The 24,001-nt window shown below is 36.6% G+C and overlaps 1 protein-coding gene across 2 annotated transcripts in view; it reads right to left on the bottom strand.

The window, feature by feature from the left end:
- ATM (ATM serine/threonine kinase) overlaps positions 1-24,001 on the bottom strand; it is an 85,349-nt gene that overhangs the window by 31,977 nt on the left and 29,371 nt on the right. For both annotated transcript variants that reach the window (XM_088140639.1, XM_088140640.1), the window contains exons 21-35: positions 22,258-22,333; positions 22,031-22,161; positions 21,294-21,414; positions 20,371-20,553; positions 17,643-17,803; positions 16,882-17,128; positions 13,884-14,002; positions 11,283-11,409; positions 8,897-9,096; positions 8,158-8,332; positions 7,055-7,219; positions 6,651-6,783; positions 4,800-4,889; positions 3,482-3,653; positions 3,226-3,367 (exon numbers count right to left, since the gene is read on the bottom strand). In XM_088140639.1, the coding sequence (XP_087996765.1) occupies positions 3,226-3,367; positions 3,482-3,653; positions 4,800-4,889; positions 6,651-6,783; positions 7,055-7,219; positions 8,158-8,332; positions 8,897-9,096; positions 11,283-11,409; positions 13,884-14,002; positions 16,882-17,128; positions 17,643-17,803; positions 20,371-20,553; positions 21,294-21,414; positions 22,031-22,161; positions 22,258-22,333 (2,242 nt within the window). The remainder of the gene's footprint in view (positions 1-3,225; positions 3,368-3,481; positions 3,654-4,799; positions 4,890-6,650; positions 6,784-7,054; positions 7,220-8,157; positions 8,333-8,896; positions 9,097-11,282; positions 11,410-13,883; positions 14,003-16,881; positions 17,129-17,642; positions 17,804-20,370; positions 20,554-21,293; positions 21,415-22,030; positions 22,162-22,257; positions 22,334-24,001) is intronic.

Genomic DNA, 24,001 nt, shown 5'->3' with positions numbered 1-24,001 from the left:
AAAATACTTTTTACTAGTGTCCATAAAATGTTTCGCAGATTTCAAACTTGAAAGTGCTCAAATAGAAGCTGGATAGCTGCTGTCAAGAATGCTTTAATTTGGATTATTGCTCTGGGGTTGGACTTGAGAGCCCCTTATCAATCCTACTGTATGATTCTAAAATACTTTTCATTCACTGCCCATACAATTCTCTTCTCCATCTAGGTCCAACTTGTACTATTGCCACAAAGAAGATAACGCAAGTGGTTGTTCACCTTCATTTCCCTTATTACTACTTGGAAGAAAGTTGAAAAAGAGCAGCAAAAAGGAAAAGGAAGAACAGACTTGGAGCCAAGAATTTACCTTATGCATTCTGGGCCTTGAGAAAAGCACAGTGAATCCTAATCCTGATGTTGGATACATCTGGCTATCTGGTTTACTGAAGGAGGCACGGCTCATTCTTTACTGTGGGAAAGAATGATTGCTGTGTCCTAAAGTTTGTATACTGAGCAGTTATATGGAGTCCTTGGGGTTCTCTGAGCTTGGGATTTTTTTTGCAAACGTTTCATTACCTGACTAGATAACATCTTCAGTGCTAAAACGGGATGGGGTTTGCTCTCTATTTATATACTGTGGCATGCCTTGCCAGTGCTGGTGGGTGGTTTTGTTTTACTCCTCTGGTAGTTCCTTGATTAGTATATGTTTACTGCTTGATTGTGTGCCTGGTGCTGATCTTTGCTTATCTGGGTGATGACTGCTAGTGAGATGTTCTGGTCTTTTGTCTCTTTTGAACAGTATGTAGATGCTGTTTATCTCTATGTGTTTGTTAATTGTTGCCTTGTCTGAATACCAAGCTTCCAAGAACTCTCTTGCATTTTTGGATTTAGCTTGGTCTAAAATGCTGACAGTCTCCCAGTAAAAACTATGGTTCAGTCTGTCCATGTGTTGTGAGATTAAGGAGTTTTCATCATGTCTTCTGACCACTAATTGGTGCTCGTGGATGCACTCTGTTAGTCTTCTGCCTATCTGTCCTACATAGTGTTTGTTACAGTCCTTACACTGTATGTTGTAGATGACTCCTGTTTTTTCTTCTTGTGCTACTGGATATTTTGGTTTACTTAAGATATTTTGGAGTGATTTTGTTGGGTTTGTGTGCTACGGAGATGCCCTGTGGTTGTGATAGTCTGTTGGTGGTTTCTGAGATGTTTCTGATGTATGGCAGTGTGATCCTTTTCATAGCGTTGTAGTAGGTTGAGTGTAGTAGGTTGAGTGTGTTGTAGTAGGTTGAGTGGTCAGGCACTTTTTGATAAAGTTGCGTGGATATCCATTTTGTTGGAAGATGTTGTATAAGTGGTCTGTTTTCTTTTTCTGCCGTTCTGGGTTGCTGCTATGCGCTTGTGCTCACTTGAATAACGTTCTTACACAGCTCCTCTTGTGGGAGGTTGGGTTGTTACTTTGGTAATGGAGTACTTGATTGGTGTGGGTTGTCTTCCAATAAACTTGGATTTCTAGTTTACTGTTGTTTCCTCTGCTGATGAGGATATCCAGGAAGGGTAGCATGTTGTTGTTTTCTTCCTCTCTGGTGAATTTTATTCCTCTGAAGATGTTGTTGATGGCTTTATGTGTCTTCTCTAGTTGTTCCTTTTTTATTATAACCATTTATTTACCATTTATTAAATGGTAAGACTAATGATCATGGATGCGCGCCACAGACTGAACAAGTACCAGCAAACAATAGACAACCTCAAGGAACAACTAGAACTGACCATGACCCCAGAGCATACTAAGATACTGACTACCACCATACAGAACACATCCAGAAGACAAGCAGAGAAAAGAAAAACTAAACTTCAAACTAAACTACTCAAATTAAACCCTGGAAACAAAGAGGTACCCAAACCAGAATGGGTAATCAACAAGTCTAACCGGCCACTATCCACTGCAGAACACAATATCCTCCAGAAAGGCCTCAACTATAACATGGACAATGCCAATCAACTAGATTTCTGTGCAGCCCTAGAAGCAGCATTCAAAACGACAGGACTCAACCCAGAGACCCAAGAAAACATAAGGTACACAATCATACCACAGAGCAGAAGAACATGGTATCAACACCAACTCAAAGCAGAGGACAGAACAGCTCTCAATAGCCTACAGAAGGACCAAACCATCATCATCCTCCCATCAGACAAAGGCCGCACCATAGTTATTATGGATAAATCACAATACCTGCAAAAAGCCAAAAAGTTATTAGAGGACAAAGAAACTTACATCCCTGTTAACACCAACCCATTACATTAACTAGACAACCTAATCAAGAGAACCCTCAATGACCTAACTAAGAAAGGTCAGATCACAAAGGAACAACAGTGGCAGATGAAAAGCAGTGGACCCATCCTCCCACGCTTCTATGGACGACCAAAAATACACAAGCCTGACATACCGCTCCGACCAATTGTATCTTTAACAGGGACTCCAACATACAACATAGCGAAAGAACTGACAAAAAAGCTTGGACACCTCACAGAGAACAGTGAATGTTCTATCAACTTCTCACTACAGTGTCTCCAGAAAATCAAAGACAGACACATAGATGAAGATGAAATTATCATCTCATCTGATGTCACAGCACTCTTTATGTCCATAAGCCCAGAACTAGCGAAAGAATCCATATCAGCAGTACTACACAACACACCTGACTTAATCAAATACACCCAGATTGAAATACCCAGAATCATGGACCTCATCAATCTCTGCCTCACCACTTATTTTCAGTTTGATGGACAAATATACCAACAAATCAGAGGCACACCCATGGGATCACCATTGTCAGGACTCATAGCAGAGGTTGTAATGCAACGCCTAGAAGCTATCGCACTTCCCCACATACAACCTAAAGTATGGATCTGGTATGTAGATGACACAATTGTACTATGGACTCCACAGTTCAACCCTGAGCTACACATATCTGCCTCTATTGAGACAGTTATATTATTAAGTTTCAGAGAAGGAACTGATTTACCTTCCCACCCTAGATTAGCTAAAGTATGGGAACGATTAGAGCCAACTGAACAAATGCTGCACACACATCCTGGTTTCTCAGCGGCGATGGCATAAGGAGGTTTTCAGCTGAACATCTGCTCTGGAAATGGGTGGAATTAGCTCCCTAACCTGTGATGTTCTCTCTAACTGTGGAAGAAGATTCAGAGTTTGGCATTTAATTTTATACACTGTAAAATACAATACCTTTTTTTTAGATGTTCTGAAAGGACGCAAGTATGGCAGCATAGTATCTGTCTCGGTTTTGTACATTTCCCAAAATGTATGCCCTGTTTTGGTGGCTAAAATGTTTTTCAAACAGGCAGCAGCAGCTGATCGAACTTCAATACTGAAAGTAGTAAGAGTCTTTTTTTACAATTTAACTACTAGACCCATACAAAAACATCCCCAAACCAGCAACACATATATATGGTGTTGAATATTCTCTATACAGTACACTTACCATTGATCTATTAAAAAATTATTTATGAGAGTTAATATTACAAAGACCCACTGAAGTTCTCTGTCTTCAAAGAGATCACATGTATCGGAACTAGATCCATTTTTACTGTGCTGCAACGCTATGGTAGAAAAACTTATGGGACCAATTTCTCCCAAACAACTTCCAACAGCCTCTGCAAATATAAGCATGAACATTATTAAGGTGGCTTTGCGTATTACCTGAAACCAAAAAGGAAGCCAACGTGCAAGGAGGGCAGCTTTCTCCAGAATCTGAGGGAAAAAGCTGCATAACGCTTACAATCTGTGCATGTAGCATACACTAGTGGAAGTGCATTTTCAGTGAATTAAGAAGCTTATGCAAATAACCGAAAATCTGGGGATTTGGCAGCAGTTACATTCTCAACAGGCATTTTGAGCTTCAACTAACCGAATCTAAAATACCCAAGAAAAAAAGGGAAGTAGGAGATGCAATTTCAGAAATTAGTAGATATTTTCTGACAACTTCATGTTACTGGTTAGGAAACTAAGGAAGCTGAACTTTAACGTATCTGGAAGGTGTGCCCACCCTAGTGCTCTCTATATGCTTGGAGTACATGTTCTATACAAATAGTCCTTGCTTAGCAAGTGTTCGCAGTTACGACAATGGTGAAAAAGTGACTTTACAACCAATCTTGCATTTACGACTTTTGCAGGTCTGTAAAGCAAAAGAAAGCTGAAGTAAGCTCATAAGCACAGTCATGGTTTCACTTAGTGACCACTTCACTTAATGGCCACATTGCCGGTCCCAACTACTCACTTTCCTTTCACATTGTTATCACTTACATTTTCAGTAGCTAAGTTAGATCAAGTTTTATATTACTTGAACTGGTTCTGTACAGACCAGCGGTAGCTGATATCCACTGGGGAGAATGCAACAAAAGGCAGGGAAATTACAGTAGGCAGAATCAAGAAATATAAACACAGACAACCCTGCTTTGCTTATCAAAGGAGATAGACAATCTTTGTACACCAATTTTTAAAAAATCCAAGAACATATATATTCCTCCAAACTTTTGCAAGTTGGAAAAAGCAGTATTTCCCAATATTTGGAGATATATAATTCCCAGACTTTAATATCTCCACAAATCAGGTAACTTTAAATTAATACAAAAATGCAATATTAACACAACTAAATAGAGTATCAATTTAAACAAAAGTACATTATTTTGTAATTGGTTTTTCACATATTTATTTAGTTACATTATGCCATAACAACCAATAAAGTTACACCAAGTAAGCTGTTAAAAAATCTCCACTCATTTAAATGACTGATGACTTACCTAAGATAGTATCAGCAGAATGTACAGTTGTTTTTGAAAGTTGTAATAGATATGCCATCAGCTTCACTATAACACAGTCCCTTGGATTTTCTAACATTTAAAAGAAATATATATTAGAAGCATTTGCAAAGTCATAGATATCAATTATATATTAGTGCTTAAGAGCCTTGTCTTCTCTGATATTGTTTTCCAAAGAGCATAGGAAGCAAATGGAAAAAGACAGCACATTTATTGGCATTCTTGCTATGAAATGTGCCTAGAGGATATTGGCCCTGGCATTTTTTTCAACATCCTTTAGAAGGCAGGTAAAAGCCCATTCCTTATCCTTTTTGTAAAATATAAGCCCTTTGTTTTCAGAGCATAATCCTATGCAAACAGCTTAGAAGTTGATTCTTGATTTCATTAAGACTCAGTTCCTGGAAAGTGTCTATAACATTGCAGACTTTGTTTAGCTACTTTAATGCTACCTGCTAATTTTGTAATGGATTGGTGGATGTTTAAGGTGAGTTTTACAGGTAGTCCTCATTTACCGACTGCCTTGTTTAGCAACCATTCAAAGTTATAATGGTGTAAAAAAAAATAGCTTTGTGACCAATCCTCACATTTATGACCATCGCAGCATCCTGTGGTCATGTGATCACCATTTGTGTGCTTCACAAGTGCCTTGCAACAAGCAGAAGTTAATAGAGAAGGCAGAAGTAAAATCGTAAGTCGTGGTCATGAGATTTTCCACTTAGTGACTGTGGTGCTTAGCAACAGAGTTGCCAGTCCCAACTGTGGTCACTAAGCAAGGACTGCCTACGTACTTCTTTCATAAATAAAATTTATATAATTAAAAGAATAAGCAGACTCATTGACTGTCATTTTTTCCTAAACAAATCAAAAGTCATGATTTGTTCTTGAGTTATGACACTGGCTTGTTTGAAGAACAAACTGGAGTTCTTGTTCTATTATCCAGGAGGTGTCCATATTTGATAACTAAACACACTGGCAAGAAAAACCAAGCAAGAGAGACTGAGCAGCCAGAGCTAACAAATTCATTAAGTTAAAAATATTCACTTTTTTGGTTTATTGTTGCATCTGAATTGTATTACTAAGTAGATGATAAAGAGCTGAACCATCCTTAATCATATTAATCTATAATTGAATGAATATATTTCAAGAATGGAGAAATAAATGCAGAAATATGCTGAAATTTTTTCCTCATACTCTTGTAGAATCAATATAGCAGTAGTTCTAGTACTAGTAGTAAACTTATTTATCATGCATCTATAAGTGCAGTATAAATAAGAATACAACAGTAATACTACAACATTCTACAATCAACTGTAAAATATAAATACTAAATGAAGAACTTCTAAATACCCATAACAGATAATAATATCAGTATCTAAGTATTATGAGGCAAATAAAACAAGTTAACAGGCTTACAAAGGCCCAAGAAAAAGAAGCTAGTAGTTATAAGTTCTTACTAAATTTTGTTGCCTTGTGCAAGAGAAACTACTCAGAACTATACTAGCTAAGCAGGCGAGCTCTGTAACAACAAATCTGATCTACTGATAAACATGAACTGGGTGGATTAAAAATAAAGAATTGCATTCAGCTATGAGACTAATGATAGACAGACAGGCAGGCAGACAGACAGACAGACAGGATCTTTTCCACAAACTCATTAGAAAATACTGATAGAATTATTTTCTAGTGTTAGCTATGCAATCAGTTAGGAATGTGTAATACTTATGTCAGAAACAGTGTAAATACATTTGAATTATTTCTTAGATCTTTGAAAATAAAAAGAAAGAATGAAAGGACCAAGACATAAAGCATGCATTAGAATTAGAAAATCCTTACCCTGAAATTTTTTCATAAGCTCCATTATTTGTTCTTTATGACCTTCCAGTTGTTTGTGCAAATCATTTAAACCTTCAAGTCTTGTTAAAAACAGTGAATCAGTGATACTTATTGATAGGAAATGGTTAATTTCCTGCAAACATGAATTTGACAATGAGGATATAATTCATACATATCATCTTTTATAAAGAGTTACTAGCACTATGCATCTTCAAAAGCTGAGATGCAAATCTAACTCTTAATGTATAATGCAACTGTAATCACTTTATGATGTAAAAGCTTTGACATAAATAACCAAACAATAAAAAATATATTATTTCAAGTAGGACGAAGAAAATCCCTAAGCAATCTGAACATTGCCTTGGATTCCAATTTTTTTTTTTAAACTGCTCTGAAGACATTACCTCCAAAAGAGAAAATTTCCCAGTGCTGTATTTAATTTTTTGTTGAGTGGCACGCAGTTCTTTAAAACGAGGATGATCAGGAAATGGATCTAATAGTTTGATTGCTTGGTACAAATATTCATTGTTCAGATTATCTATCACTAAATACTTTAATAAGCCCAGGACCTAAAAATAAAGTATAAAGTACAATAAGTGTAGCAAGTACCACCATATAATGTTTTCTTTTTTTTTAACAGAATTAACACATAATTCAACAATATGATTGGTACATTAGCAGTCCATATTTTACTTCTTCCAAAACTAGCTTTATGGAAATAAGTAGCTAGGTAGTAGACTTTTGTGTTTCTTTCTCTCATGACCTAGGAACCCAGGCCAAACAAGGACATTCTTGAGGCATGGGCCAAAAAACCCTACTAAAGATTTAATTCTGAGTAAAAACATCCTTCCTACTAACAGTTCTATGACTAAATAGGTACTTTTTCTATTTTCACTTCAATTTCATATTTCAAAATGCAGTGGTTACAGCACAGCAAAACATTCAAGGTTTTATAAGGACAAAGCTGGCTGACATTATTATGAAAAGCAGAGGAAGAATATCCAAAGATTCTGTCTGTCTGAAAACAAAAAATTACAACTGTAATTTTCCAACAATACAATAAGATTCACAGTTTAAGGCAATTCATGTGGGAATCTCCCTTCATTTTATCCCAACAATCCTGTGAGTGCAGATAAATAAGAATTCCATGTAAGAGGGGAGATGCTAGCATAATTTTTTGGTAATGATTAAAGCAAACTTAAATTTGTAGCCCTCCAAGAATGATAAAAGGTAAAATTACCAAATGTGATTCCAACATTCATAACTGCAATAAGGTTCAAATGTTTCTATAATTAGTGTCTAAATTATCTGTTTCATAAGCCATGATTCAGGTTTTTCATTCTGATGACACATCTTACTTTCAAAGGGAAAAAAGATGATCAAGCATACTTCATTGTCATATGAAAAGGTGAGCCACAAATTGAAAATGAAAAGTTTATAAAACAATGTTGTTTTCCAAAAATCAGATTAATGAAATGCCTAGCACGCAGTTCCTCTAGAAACTTACCTCTTCTTCAGTTTCAGGTTGTTCTCCAACTATAGGTATTAGCGTGCCCACAATAACATGGAGGTGACTCGCTAGGGCATCCTTACAATGCTGTGCTGCTGTGTGGCAAACATGATTGAGAAGGTCACAACAGAGCAAGAAGCTCCGGAGAGATACTCCTCTCAGAGGATTTGGCCTAAGAGTAACACACAGGAAAAATAGCTAAGAACACACAAGAATAAAATTTCCTTCAACTATAGAGTAGATCATACTAAGGACAAAATGTAGAAGTAATTTTACAAAAGGCAAAGGACTTCTATATCCTTTTTCAAATAAAAATAATGGAATGCAATCCACAATAGGCTAAAAATCCAAGCAAAGATTTGGGCTCATACAATATTCCTTTCCTTTATGTCTCTGCTATATACAGACAGGCTTTAGACAATTGCTAAATGGATCAACAGGGAAAAAAAACTGGGTTATTTAACAACTGGTGTTTCTTTAAACCATAATTCCGGGTTCATATCAATAAGTCAAGAAGTGGGAAAGTTAATTTTGGCAAGGAGAAGAGCTAGTCTAGCCTTTGCTCAAACTTAATACAGATAAATCCTTGTTTAGTATGCTATCCAAATCAAATGCTAGTCAAATTAGAAAGCTCTGCACTAGATGATTAACCAGGATAAATACTGATTCAAATGAATGAAAGAGAACTAAACTGAATATATGTAAAAACAGAGCAGCATAGAATGGTCATACTCACCTGTTGCTGATGTGGTGAATCATAGAATAAATTACATCCCGCAGTACAAACGCCCATGCTCCACCTAAGCCATCTTCTATTTCTTTCAATAACAAATTTACAAAAAAATGATATATCATAAGAATTCTATGTTTTTTATAAATGTTTCTTGTTCCAGATACTTGCTCACATACAGCGAATAAGATTTTCTGGAATGACTCCTACACAAAAAGAATATATTACATGATTAATCTTTAAAGACAACTTCAAGCAATAAAGTGTCAATCTGTCCTTTCATATTTTAATGCAGTTTGACAGTTTTATGATTAAATACCATTTTAGTTTTATTGTATTTTATTTTATATTTTGAAATCTCATTTGGCATATTGTCTTGGTATCTTTTAAAGAAAACATTCTTTTTAAAAAGTAAATACTAGAGGTGTTCAGAATGTTTCAAAATTCAAAACAGCTGATTTCATACACAGAAGGACACAGCCCAAGCAGCAGAATCTGCCTCTGAGGAAGAGGAGATGCTGACAGATTAGGGCACAAAAGATGCTAAAGTACCCCATGCTTTCTGGGTTCTGGAATAGCATTGTGAAGATCATCCTTGCTAGGATGAATGCCCTTCCCCCACCAATGCCAGGCTGCACAGGAGACCATGCCACCTCCGTGGAAAGATGCTACATCATGCAGGACCATGAGACTCACAAGGAGGCTACATCCAGGACATTACCTAGTTAACAGACTCATTACTAACAATAGCTAATGCAAAGGCTCTATAACTGCATGAATCTTGCCTGAGGGGTTCTTAAATGAAGATGGATACTTAAACCAAACCATTACAGTCCAGCTTCTACCCTATGCTTCTGATTTAGATCTATTACAGTTTGTTCCAGACAACATTTCAGTTTGGCCCCCGTTACAGAGAATACTGCTTTCTATACTCAGACTACCTGATTATGCTTCCCCACTTATGTTTCCCCCGCTGGATTCAGAAAACTTAGTATGCAAACGCACATCCCATGATCTCCTGATCTCACTCTGTGCTAGCAGTTCTATGTTGCATTCAACACCACACCACACCCTCTTGTCTCTCACTCTCTGGGCTAATGACTCCACATGTAAGCACCCAATGCTTGCCTGACTCCTGCTCTCTTTATATTGGCAAATTGGCACACTAGCGCACACATCTGCTTTTGTACCTTCATTGCTGGGTATTTTTACACCTGCCATGATTCCCTACAGCCAGACCAAGAAACAGGTGTTATACACTCAAAATGGATGTTTCAGATTTAAAACAGCTTGAGTTCAAAATGTTCTGCACACACCTAGTAAATAGTGAAGTGGGGGAAAGGGGAGCTTCTGCATTTCTTAGACTGGAATTTGATATGATTAAATAAATAAAGTTGCCATAAAAATGGTGGCCAAATATATAGTTCCACCCTTCCTCTCACTAGCATTTGGAATAGCCAGTCCCTAGCCTAAGGTCATTATGCACATCTTCTCACAGCTCTGCATCATTTGCTACAAATGAATTACGTTGCAGTATCAGAAAAGGGGTCAGATATAACAGACATTATAGTAAAAGGAAAATAGGTTCCATTTGCAGGAGGAGCTATATGCCTGTTATCATTTCTAATTCCAATTTTATTATTGCGTGTGTGTGTGTGTGTGTAATCATCATCATAAAATACTTAACTGCAGAAACAGCCTTGCAAAGGTATTATGAACAATAACACTGCAAATTATTTGAAGTATTTTCTGAGGCTTTGTGCCATTCCTCAAAAATCAAGTATTATCAAGCAGATTTATAAATGAAAAAATAATCCATTCTTAAATGAATGTGTCTAATTTGATCAATATTCATATGAATATGCATCAAGCATCTCTTATCTTTCCAGAATTATTGAAATCACAACAAGGCCAACATATCTGAGCTATTGCTTGTATCATTAAATAATTATACCTATTGACTTAATTTGGACATCAAACCAAACCACAGCAGTATTAATTCTGCTTGTCCAAACATGCAACACACAAAGAATGTACTAGAATTCATTATTTTCTTTAATTTTAATTTGCTCAACACTCAGCTTAATGATTATATATGAAAGCTTGAATGCAGGAACTCTGGAACTTAAGTAACAGTAAATGCTTTATTATTATTTTATTAGTAGTGTGATGACTTATTATTAGATTTAAAAGGTTACACAACAGCTTAACCTGATTTTGTAGAAATTAGTATCCTTTTTCTGGTCATCTTGTATATTTATAATGAGTTCCATGCTCAGAGGGATGTGCAGCATTAACATAAATATGCATACAGTTGCACTGATTTAAAATGCAACAGCAGCTATATAGAAATACTGTGACAATATCACAAAACTGAACATCAGTTACTTACAGGGTTCTTGGAAAGGATTGCTATAATACTTTTGGACTTAGTTTTATAACAACTATTAATGTAACCCAGTGTAGCTTGGATGACACATGATGGAAAATAAGGAGGATTTGGAGCAGGATCCAGATCTCTGAAAGAGTTGAAAAGATCACAAACCTTTAAAAACCTTGGTTAAGAAAATATAGTCTAAAAGACAGTAAACAGAATTTCATGGGAATGATACACTTCATAGGAGAAAACAGATCAATCTATATTAGAATAATTACCTCAGCATACATTTTTTATTTATGAATAGGATTTTCTTTACAGTACTACAGTTCAACTAATTTGGACCTGCAGTTCAATATAAATTAAAAAGCCCTGTGGAAAAGCCCTGTGGTTCATTTTGACTTGTTTCTAGAAGATTAATAAGGTTGAGGCTCTTCTAGTTTCAAGTACGAAGCTGTTCCATAAAACCAGAAGACTGAGAAATATTTTTTCTGGCCTTGGTCCCCTGATCTCACAATAGCGGGGATTCAAAAGCATTTTTTCTTGAAATCTTTGCATCAGATGGACTGATTTGAATTGCAGGAGGAGATTCTGGAGACGCCTTAGTGTCAAGCTACATATGGCTTTATAGGTCAAACCCAACATGTTAAATTGCATCAGTAAACTCACTGGCAACCAATGAAGAGCCTGGAGCACAGGTATAATATTCTTGTGATCTCTAATAACAGGAAGTAGGCCACTGTATTTTGCACAACTGCAGTCTCCAGGTGGTCTTTAAAGGCAACCACATTTGGCATACATTGCAATATTCAAATCAGTGGTGATGGGACTGTGAGTTACCATTGCAAGATTCTTCCATTCCAAATAGGGTTGTAACTGGTATATGAGCCAGAGCTGGGCAAAGGGTGTCCCAGCCAGGGCTTTCACCAGACACAACTTCTACACTGCATGTATTGCATATTTGAGGCCTCCCCACAGATTTTCCGGAATACTGAATATTTCAGTAATCCAAAACATAGTACTTACAGGAAAAAAGGATAAAGGTTTTAGAATGGCATTCACAGTCCCCAGACATATTATTGGAAATCTGTTAACATGTATGCAATCAGACCTAAGAACATTTCTGAGCTAGAGGAGTTCTGCAAGAAAAAAAAAAAAAAGCAAGAACAGTAATAGTCTTAGCTTGGAAACTGTTATTTCTGCCAAAGCAGGTGTTGCAAAATACAGACTGAAAGGACATTCAAACTTTTGTACCTGCCATATGAATTGTTCTCTTATTTTCAATCTGTAACCAATTGCATTTAAATAGTAAGTATGCATTCAAATTTGGTGAAATAAGTTGCATTTAACTCTGTAACATGTAGAGAGTTTGTCAATTTAACAATGCAATTTGACTAGGGGTGCCTAAACTGTTTTAGTAGTGTTTCATTCTTTAGTAGATTTAGGTTTTATTTTTATTTATTTATTATTATTTATTATTAAACTTGTATGCCACCCATCTCCCCCAACGGGTGACTCTGTTTTAGTAGTTTGAGACCCGTGGGATTTATAGTTTTCTTTTCTTTTCTGATGTTGTATTTATATAATTTTTACTGTTTTCTTTGCTTTTTAATGTATTGTACATTACTGAGGCAGCTTATAAATTGATCAATAATCAAATGAAACTATTTTGCCCTCAAAGCATTATTTTCAAATTATTATGTATTTATGACTGTAAATACAGGTAAACAGCTGCTTTAAAATATGCCTGGTTATCAATTAGGTCTATATTTAACTAACAGTCACAATGAAAGATATTCCTAAATAGAGATTCCACCAACTGAAGAATCAGAGAAGACATAAATTTGAAATGCAGTGAAGTATGATTAAGAAAAAAAGCATTATACTTACGTATATATGTTAAAATGTACAGTGAGAAAAGTTGTGACCTACTATTACAGTAATATTTTACAAAACAGATTTCTCCAGTTTCTTAATGCATTCCTTTCCCAAGCGATCTTAAACATGACAGGAAACAGTTCTCAGCAGACCTTCAAACTTCAAACTGCCATTCCTTTTTACAGGTAGTCCTCGCTTAATGGCCCTAATTGGGACGGGAATTCACAAAGCCTTGGGAAGGCCTGGCGTGGCTGGCAGCTGCCTCACAAAGGGCCAGGCCAGGCACACCTTGTCAGCAGCGGAAGGAAGAAGACGGCAAAGGTCAGCTGAGGGTGGCAGAGCACAGGGCAGCAGGGTGCAGGAAGGCAGGGGTGCAGGGCAGAATGCAGGGAGGCAGGGGAGGTAAGGGCAGACGTGGGGGGGAGGGGGAGAGATAGGCAGGTGGGTGGAATTGAAGCACTTGCTGCAGTTGTAAATGTGGGTGGGCTGCCAAGTGTCTTTTGATCACATGACTGTGGAGGCACTGCAACAGCCATAACATCAAGGACCGGGCAAAAGTACCATTCATTCAGCACTGTTGTAACTTCAAATGGTTACTGAACAAATGGTTGTTAAGTGAGGACTACCTGTATTTTGCCTTTGCTCGACATGCAATCCTCATGGACGATCAGTTTACAAATAAAGAAAACTTCACGCAAATTTAAAATACGTAACACAACAGAGAAAGGAAAACCATACCCTGTAAAGTTAATTAAGTCAGAATTCTCTTCTGGTTTGATATTGACTGGCTCATGTAGGGTCATCAACACCTCTACCACAATCTCTGATAAGCTGCCATGAAATAAACTATCTATCAGCTGTAAAAATAAAACACAGGTTGAGTAGCCTTAAAAGACAAAAGATGATTAATGTGGACACTGCCTGACTTATCAGTCTTCTGGTGCTATATTTAATAAAATATGCAAATAATTTGGTTTTCTCTTTGTTTGCCATATTGTGATACAAGCATAACATATGTTCACACCAAGCAGAAGAGGTTCTTTGAAAATCACTTTGACTGAGGTATAAACTATTCAGAAAAAAAAAATCCCTGAAACAAAATTGAAAAAGAGATGCTTGGTGTCAAGGTTAAGGAATTACTCCACTACAAATGTATTTAAAAGAAAAAAAAAAGCCCAACCCAATTCCAAGAGAAACAAGCTATCTTGTCTATTTGTCATTCTTTGTTACGCAAGTACTGGGAAATATCAAAATGGAGCCTGCACTAAATAGCAAAGTAATATGTGAAAACAGAATTCCAGGACTTTATGAAGTATTGCCTACCACCAGCTAAATGAAAAACAAATTGAAACATTAATAAAAGCTTAAGAAGCCAGGCAGCACAGTTCTTGACATTTTCTGAGACAGCAATTACCAAGGATAATGATGAGATAATTCCAAGTGGATGTCTGCTGGAAGCTATGTATATCTGTGGATAGGAGGCTTTCTTTAAATTTATTTGAATGTACAAAATAGACTGGAGAGCTACACCTCTGGCTGCTTAGACTGGGGAGAAATCAACAAGATGAACTCCAGTTTTACTCTAAACTGATACTAATTTTGGGAATGAAAAAAGTGAACTGAAGAACAAGCCTAGCCTCATGGAAATCAAAAGAATAAACATCAATAACCTGCTGATGACACTAATAGCAAAAAAATGCAAAGGATCTGCATGGTTTACTAATAAAAGTCAAGGAACATAATAAAAAATGGGACTAAAATTAAATATAAAGATAACCAAAGTAATGACAACAGGTACAACAACCGGCCTTAGAATAATGAAGATATTGAAGTGGTAGACAGCTTCTGCTTCTTAGTATCAACCATCAACAGTAAAAGAACAAGCAGTCAAGAAATACACTACGGACTAGCATTTGGTACAGTAGCCATGAAAACCTTGGAAAAGATATTCAGGTGCCATGATATGTCTGTACCTACAAAGATCAGCGCGACACTCTACGGAAACAAAAGTGTGAACTCTGAAGAAGCAGGATAGGAACAATATTGATGCTATTGAACTTTGGTGTTACAGAAGACTTCCGAGAATACTGTGGACAGCCCAGAAAACAAACAAATGGATCATGAAACAAATCAACCCAGATGACCATGCTCAAATTATCCTACTTCAGACACATTTTACGAAGACCTAGCTCTCTAGAGAAGGCTCTAATGCTGGGAAAGGTGGAAGGAAAGAGAAGAAGAGGGCAACCAGCAGCAAGATGGATGGACTCAGTTATAGTGGCAATGGGTGCACCATTGGAAGACCTGAAAGACCAGTTTAGGATCAGATCGTCATGGAGAAAATCTATTTATGTGATCCCTAAGAATTAATACCGACTTGATGGCACATAATCAATCAATCAATTGAGAAAGCAGCCTTTCTGCTTATTATCTTGATATATAAATAAAAATAAGTTTCTTTCAGAAGTTCAAATGTTCTTTGGTGAAGGACTGGATTGCAAAACACATTCAAAAGTGAGGCAAACTTGATTGCTCTGATAAAGAGGATAGATGCTCACCAGATGAACCACAAAATTAACATTTGCCTCTAGGAAATAAAGATCCTGTTTTTGGATCAGCAAGGACAGTAAATCTAAGTATGACGATACCTGTATTATTACGCTGTTTTTTAACCTAGAGTCTGGGTAGGAAATCATTTAGTCTTCCTACTTTTGACCCACAACTGAAAAGAAAACAGTAAATATTTTCCAATTTGAGGTGTATGAAAGTACCATAAAATAGTAAATCTGCCTTAAGTATGAAGCCTGAGAAGTCTATAGACCTATAGCCTATATCCAGAGAACCCTAGCATCTTGGCCAATATGAGACAACAAGATGTTAACCCATTCCTTCTAGATACAGCTTCATATTCAAGTGGCCTTACAGAAGAATTCTATACAGCCTGAGCCACTTGACCTTTACACTGGATACTCCAGCCATCAAGTCTGACATCTGTGGTCTCTGTAAGCACTGTAAAATTGCATAGCTATACTTCCAGACCAAATAAATTGCACTTTGACCATTGGGTAGGAGAATAGCCTGCAAACCAGCTATAATTAGCAATTTGTATTCTTAAAATCCAGTTGAAGAGGAAACAGTTACCACTTCTCTGAGTCATGACTCCTCTGAACCCATTCAAAAAGATGCTGAATTACACAAAACATTTATTTTAATATGACTGGAGTGAATTCCTGGCAGCACCTAGTTTGAAAGAGCTGTGTATATGCCGCTAATTCCACATTTCTCTCTGTTTCAGTCTAAGACCTGAAGAAAATTTCCAAAAATAGATTGATACGGAGCCCCTGTAGCTTAAGATCTTAAATCAGTGCTACCATGACTTAAGGAAAGGTAATTCTGAGGTAGCAGAAAGAACACAAACTCCAGAGGGCAGGGCATAGTACTGAACATACTTTGTATGCAAAATGGAAAAAATGTAGAATATTCTGATCAGAAGAATTACGGAAATAACCAAAACTATAGAAACAAAAAAACCTGACATTAACAAAATAATGTTCGGCTTTAAACACATATGGTATGAATTTCAGTGATATTTCTGATGTGGAAATTACTCACTTCTACCCAAAAATTGAAATAATATTTAGAAATTGATGTTTTTTAACCTAGGATCTCTTAGCATTCAAATTCTTCTCATTTAAGACTACAAGTTATAAAAACAAAACTTTAAAAAAAAAGATACCTGCTTTCCTAAGCAATTTTCATCTTTCAGCATGTCATAGACTTTAGAAGCCGTATTGCTCTTTTGGGTGAATTCATTATCTTCATGGTTTTGGTAGGCAAAATAAGGAAGAATGTTGACAAGGATTTTGGGGAAGCATTGTGCCAGAAGTTGACGTTCTTCTGTTTCAATGTGGCTGGCGATGGCTTTTACCTCTTCAAACTGATCTCTAATTATTAGTTGTGGAATCAAGACTTTGTAACAGGATCTGCAATTTAAAAAATCTCCTTGAATTATAATGAAATTACATTTGAAAAATAAAAGCCCTGTTGACATGCAACTATTTAATTCTCAAAATATTATTCCAGTAGCCAGTTCAAATTAGACACTGATCACTTCACTGCATCAAGAACTTATTTAAAACATTAGTAAAGAAGTAAATTATTAAAGAATTAGAGAGTAATTATATTAACTATACTTAATTTTAATTAGTGAAATAAGTTAATGAAATGAAATGAAGATAAACCTTGACTAGGTCCTGTCATCTACTTTCACAAGTGCTATTTGCAGTATGCCACTCAAAGACCAACTGTGGCCTTCAACCTGGAAAAGGATGCTCAACCTTGTTTAAAATGCATAAAATCAATTCCAAAATTAAATAATACATCTTTCATTATGTTAAAATATAGTAGAGTTTAGGCCTACTTCAGAATATAACACATCAGTTAATAAAAGCTGCAGCAATCAATCTACATAGAAAAAAGTATAATTTAGAAGCATACCTGTAAAAATCTTCCAAAGTAGGGCAATTCAGCAAAACATAAGGAAAAACTGACAGGCTGTAACCACAGTTCAACCACTCAAGAACAAGATAATCTAAATAGGTGTTCATTAAATCTTCCATATTTTCATATCCAAAAGAGTCAGAGATATTTTCTAATACCTGCATTTGAAAAATAAATAAGATTGTCAATAGTTGAAGATAATATCATTAATAGCATAGCATTATGATGTCTATAAGGTAAGGTTCAGATGCTTAAAGTTTCTCATTGATGTCTCTCAATGTATTTGTGTTCCCACTCAGTTCAATGAACAGAGAATTAACATTCTGGGTTAATTCAATAATTCCATCACCAGGGTGGGCTGGCTATCCCTCCCTCCCTCCCCAGGCTCATACCCACACCCAAACACACATGTATGCACACACACAGAGCACTCCTGTATAAAATCATTGTTGTTGTTGTTTAGTCGTTAAGTCGTGTCCGACTCTTCGTGACCCCATGAACCATATTGCGCCAGGCCTTCCGGTCCTTCACTGCCTCCCTGAGTTTGCTCAGTTTCATGCTCATTGCTTCAGTGATGCTATCTAACCATCTCATCCTCTGCCGTCCTCTTCTCCTTTTGCCTTCAATCTTTCCCAGCATCAGGGTCTTCTCCAAAGAGATCTCTCTTCGCATTAGGTGACCAAAGTATTCTGAGCTTGAGCTTCATTATCGATCCTTCCAATGAGCAATCAGGGTTGATTTCCTTTAAGATTGACTGGTTTGACCTCCTAGCAGTCCAGGGGACTCTCAAGAGTCTTCTCCAGCACCACAGTTCAAAGGCATCAATTCTTCGGCGCTCAGCCTTCTTTATGGTCCAGCTCTCACAGCCATACATTGCTACTGGAAAAACCATAGCTTTGACTATGCGGATCTTTGTTGGCAAGGTGACGTCTCTGCTTTTTAATATGCTATCTAGGCTTGCCATAGCTTTCCTCCCAAGGAGCAAGCGTCTTTTAATTTCATGGCTGCAGTCTCTGTCTGCAGTGATCTTGGAGCCCAAATAAATGAAGTCTGTTACTGCTTCCATTTCTACCCCTTCTATTTGCCAGGAATTGATGGGTCCAGATGCCATGATCTTAGTTTTTTTAATGTTGAGTTTCAAGCCAGCTTTTGCACTCTCCTCTTTCACCCTCATCAAGAGGCTCTTTAGTTCTTCTTCACTTTCTGCCATTAGGGTGGTATCGTCCGCATATCTGAGGTTGTTGATGATTCTCCCTGCAATCTTAATTCCGGCTTGTGATTCTTCCAGCCTGGCATTTCTCATGATGTACTCTGCATATAGGTTAAATAAGTAGGGTGATAGTATACAGCCTTGTCGTACACCTTTCCCTATTTTGAACCAATTGGTTGTTCCATGACTGGTTCTAACTGTTGCTTCTTGTCCCGCATACAGATTTCTCAGGAGACAGGTAAGGTGGTCTGGTACTCCCATCTCTTTAAGAATTTGCCACAGTTTGTTGTGATCGACACAATCAAAGGCTTTTGCATAGTCAATGAAGCAGAAGTAGATATTTTTCTGGAACTCTCGTCCTTTCTCCATGATCCAGCGAATGTTGGCGATTTGATCTCTAGTTCCTCTGCCTCTTCGAAACCCAGCTTGTACATCCGGTAGTTCTCGGTTCATGTATTGCTGAAGCCTAGCTTGTAGGATTTTGAGCATAACCTTGCTAGCATGCATAACCTCCAAAGCACACCCCCAAAGATGAGCAGGACCAAACTGATTGTCTTAATTTTTACATTTTGCCCCTTTAAGAGGCTTGCAGTTTTCCAGTTTAAAGGAAATAATTTAAGATAGATTCTAAACCAAGCTGAAGCTGAAGACATCCATATTGTCCCTTAAGCCCCCTCAAATCCTGCCCCAAACGCATAACAAGCCCAAAATATAGCACCCTCCATTGAGATCATGGCATCACAGTCGCTCTTAGGGGCATAAACTTTGGCTGCAAGAAAGATAACCCCTCCCCCCAGTGTTAATGATACACTGGACCCTTACTGTAAAGACAGAAGCATAACCTATCCACCTCCAAGCCACTCATCAATCAGTTTCAGCTAGTATAAAATGTTCTTATTTTTGTAAGGCCCTTGAACTGCTGCATTGCCTAATTCCCGAAGGCAGCAACTGCCAACATGTACAGATTCTGGAAGAGGCTCTGTTTAATCTGGTGCAGCATGGATCCATGTGCTGAAGAAAAAAGCAGTCAGAGCTCCAGTAATGGTGATGCCTTACTTCTGATTATGTGGCCATTGCGAGCAGCTATGTGTGTTTATATTCCCTACTGGAATCACGAGCAGAAAAAGAAAAACAATAGGGATGGGGGTGAGGATTAATAAAAGGGCAAAACAATATTAAAAGGATTTAGAACAGAATATTTGAACAAACCGAAGGTAACAGAGAGCTGAAACAATAACAGAAATGTTTTAAGGGGAAATACTGGAAATAAGAAACTGAAATTTTATACTTAACAAAAAATATGAAAACCCCAGGAAGGAATTTTGCTACACCAGGCCAATTAGGGCCATGTAATCCCTGACTATCCTCGGCAGGAGAAGAATATAACTTATGCTTATATCCCTCCTTATAAAAACCGATATTCCTACTTTCACTTATTTGGAATCTGTAGAACAATATTTACTGCAGGCACTTGAATTTATCTTCTTTAATTCAGTGATTCCCCAACACACATACCTTCCTTACAAGCTGAGGATCTAATCCATTCTTGTTCGTACATTGGAAAATAGCAAACAATGCTTGTTTCTCACACACAGGACTGCTGTGCAAAATCATAGTTATTAACATGAGTAGGACTGTTTTTCTGTTATGCTCTTCATCAGGATGGCTTTCTTGGTTCCTTGTATCATGTGCTTTCAACTGACAAAGCACAAAGTGAAAGAGAACTTTTTTTAGTTACACACATAGTAGCTTTAAATTATATTTTTATTAAAACAGCATTCTGACACAGGTATAAGAAATGATCAAAGGGATCTACTGGGACAGATAAAATTTTGCTAAACATAAAATAATCAGTCTAAATTTACTAACTGTTCAAAAGATTTTTAAATTGTTTAAGTGTTGTAGAATCTGACATGGCACAGGTGCCCTTTTATTCCCATACACCTCCTCCTCTCATCAGCAAGGCATCTAGCTCTCTGTCCTTTAAAACTGAATTCCCTACCAATGTTCTGAGAGAGTTGTTCTCTCAAGAGACTTTCTAAGAAAAGGAAAGAGAATGGCAAGCCAGGGGTTCTCTGGGAAAGTGTTGAGAGAAAACATGTATGTCTGTGTGGGAAGGTATGTGTGGCTGGAAAAAGTGGGATAGGAGACAGGTGGGTAGAAGAGAGAAGAAAGGTGGTAAGCTGGTAGGAAAAACACAGCAAGAAGTGGGAACAGAAGTGCAGCTGTGAAGTAAGGGAAAGGGAGCATGGGGTAGGGAGCAGTAGCACAAAACCAGAGAACAAGCAGAGAAAACCAACAAAGTATCAGATGGAAAACCAGATGGAAGAGCCATAGAGTTCTCACACAAACTCTTTTCAAACAGATACTCTTGGATCAACAAATGAGGGAAATGTTTACACTTGAAATCTTCATGCATGCTTGGTGATAATTCTTACCAATTTCTTTGCTCCTTCTTGAACTTTGATGTACAAGTTCTCAAAAGCTCTTTGCTGGAACTTCAAAGGAAGACCTTTCAATAAACCAGTAGCATCTCTCAGTTTCACATCTTGGAACAAACTTATCATTAAATAGAGAGAAAAGGAATTTAGAATTAATGTCTATATTCGTTTTCTAAAATAGGGTAGATTTGTGGTATTTCTATTTTGTTCTTATGGGGTTTTTTTTCTCTGAAACATTTTTTTAACTAAGCAGCACATACCTTTGTCTAAAAAGATAAACTCAGCATTATGAATACAGGTGAAAAATTTATCGGCTTGAATTTCTTGTAGAGTAAGAGTTTAACTAAAAAGGCATGGACACAAATCGAAAGAGAAATAGACATAACAAACTATTACAGCACTTTCAAAATCCAACTGTCATCTTCCTGAAGAAAGATCCACCATAAATTTCTCATACTGTTATTTACTAGAACAAAGTATTCTTTTTTCTGTCTCCTAAGCAACAGAAACAGGTGTTAACACAAAGTGCTGGGTATCTAGACCTACCCTAAATCTTCAAAACATGAAACGTTTGAAAGAAGAATTGCTTAAATGGGTGCCTTGGTTGTTTATTTTCATGTCATATTTTTCTGAAAGAAGATGAACTGCTAAATAATTTTAATAAGCTAGCGATATGAGTAATTTTAATAACCTAGATATATAAATCATATCTCTAAAACTGTGAACATGTATACCTGATTGCTGACTTAGCTGCAATCATACAAACTTGAAAGTTGTTATCTGCAAGGAATTGAGGAAAAGCATCTCTCACAGGTAGATTTTCACATTTAACTGTAAGCACAGCCCATTCTGAATGAGGGTCAGCCTGGAAAAAAAGGAAATGTCCTCATTATGTTTTTATGGATTTAGAAACCTCAAATAAGTAGTAGTAGTTCTTAAATGCTTCTGGATTTTTACTTACATGAAGGAAGGCTGTCATACAATTCAGTAAAGCTATTCTTACTGGAACTGAACATTTCCCTTCATTTGCTAAGTGCCTGAAACAGAAAGCATTTAATAATAAAATATAATCCAGTTTTTTAAAAAGTCTGACTATAATTTGTTCTTAGTATTTTTGAAATATATAAGCTTTTCATTAAATGCTCCACAGGAACTTTGTTAGTTTTTAAATTTCAGAAAAGTTAAAGTAAACTGTGTTAATAATTGGTATAGCCAAGCACCATTTGTTCAGTTACATTTTGTTAAGTTTTATTAAAAGGTTATTACCTCCACCATTTATAGCTTGAATTGCACTAAATAAATTACTTTCGTGTCTTCAGAACAATCAAGTCCTGTGAGTGCAACAGTATAAAAACTGATTAAATGAATAAACTTAAGCTGCAAACCCTACAAACATCTATTTCAGAACAATTGCCAGTAAAATTAGTGGGAATTTCTTACAGAAACTCAAGCTAAGACTCATACTGTTAAGACACACTTAACTGAATTGGTTTCACAGTCTTTAAATACTGAAGCCTGGATATACACATTTAGGGCTAAATTTGATTGAAATCAGTATGCTTATATTTAATTATATTTAAGCATATTTTATGCTTAATTTTAATTAAGCATATTGTATTTACATAATTATATTACTATTGTATAATATAAATAATGTTTCTGTCACAATTTTTTTTCTTTTTTTTTTGTGTATGGTAAATTGTTCATTTTTATTTTACGTTATTTTATGTTTATTTCAAAATGGATTAATAAAAACTATCTGGTAATTAAAAAGAAAAAAGAAAAAAAACAACTTTGACATTCATGCTATCAAGCTAATAAAAAAAGAAAGCCAATGAAAGAATACCTCAAGACAACAAAGTTAACACTTATTTCTTCCCTTATTTTACTGTTACTAAACATGCTTCAAAATGTAATAACAAAAGAGATACATGTAACCAAAGACAGGAGTGACAAGGATGATGCTTCTAAAGATTATCTACTAATAGATTAAATACCACTTTAAAAAGACTACATAAAGTTGGGAGAACCATGTTAATCAGGGATGGGGATTAAATGATGGGTCTTGTGCCACTTCGAAGATCCAGCCAGTTGCTGAATGGGGAGATGGGGTCAGATTTTTAGCTGGCAGATTTTCATTTCTACAGTACTGAGGAGAGGAAGTGGAACACCAGCAAAGGCTCCTCTGGCCACTAACTGTTTGCTAATCAATCAATAATAGAGCCATGATCTAGGAGAACTGCCAAGTCTCAGACCTGCTCTTTTAAGAGTGTGACTGTCCAGAGCTAATGCAAAAGCAACCAGGGAGACAAATGGCTTTTGAATGAACAGTGCTTCCATCTTCCTAGGATTCAATTTAAGCTTCTTTTGTCCTGCCCAGTCCCTCAAAGCCTCTAGACACTGAGTGGAGATTTCCATGGCATCTCTAACTCAGACCAGGGTAAAGATATAAAACTAGTTCATCATATTTATATTTATAATTCACACCAAATTGATTGATGACTTCTCCCAGCAGTCTCATATTGATGTTAAATAGGATTGGAAAAGGTCAGTTTACGTTCCAATTCCAAAGAAGGGCAATGCCAAAGAATGCTCAAACTACCGCACAATTGCACTCATTTCACATGCTAGTAAAATCCTAGCTGGTCAAAATCCTACAAGCTAGGCTTCAGCAGTACGTGAATCGAGAACTACCGGATGTACAA

The sequence above is a fragment of the Python bivittatus genome, unplaced genomic scaffold (genome assembly GCF_059951505.1).
Source record: "Python bivittatus isolate LINGU-HERP-01145 unplaced genomic scaffold, Pbiv_v1 ctg000340_np1212, whole genome shotgun sequence".
Taxonomy (NCBI): Eukaryota; Metazoa; Chordata; class Lepidosauria; order Squamata; family Pythonidae; genus Python; species Python bivittatus.
Note: the sequence above shows the minus strand (reverse complement) of the source record. Positions and strands in the feature narration are given on the sequence as shown.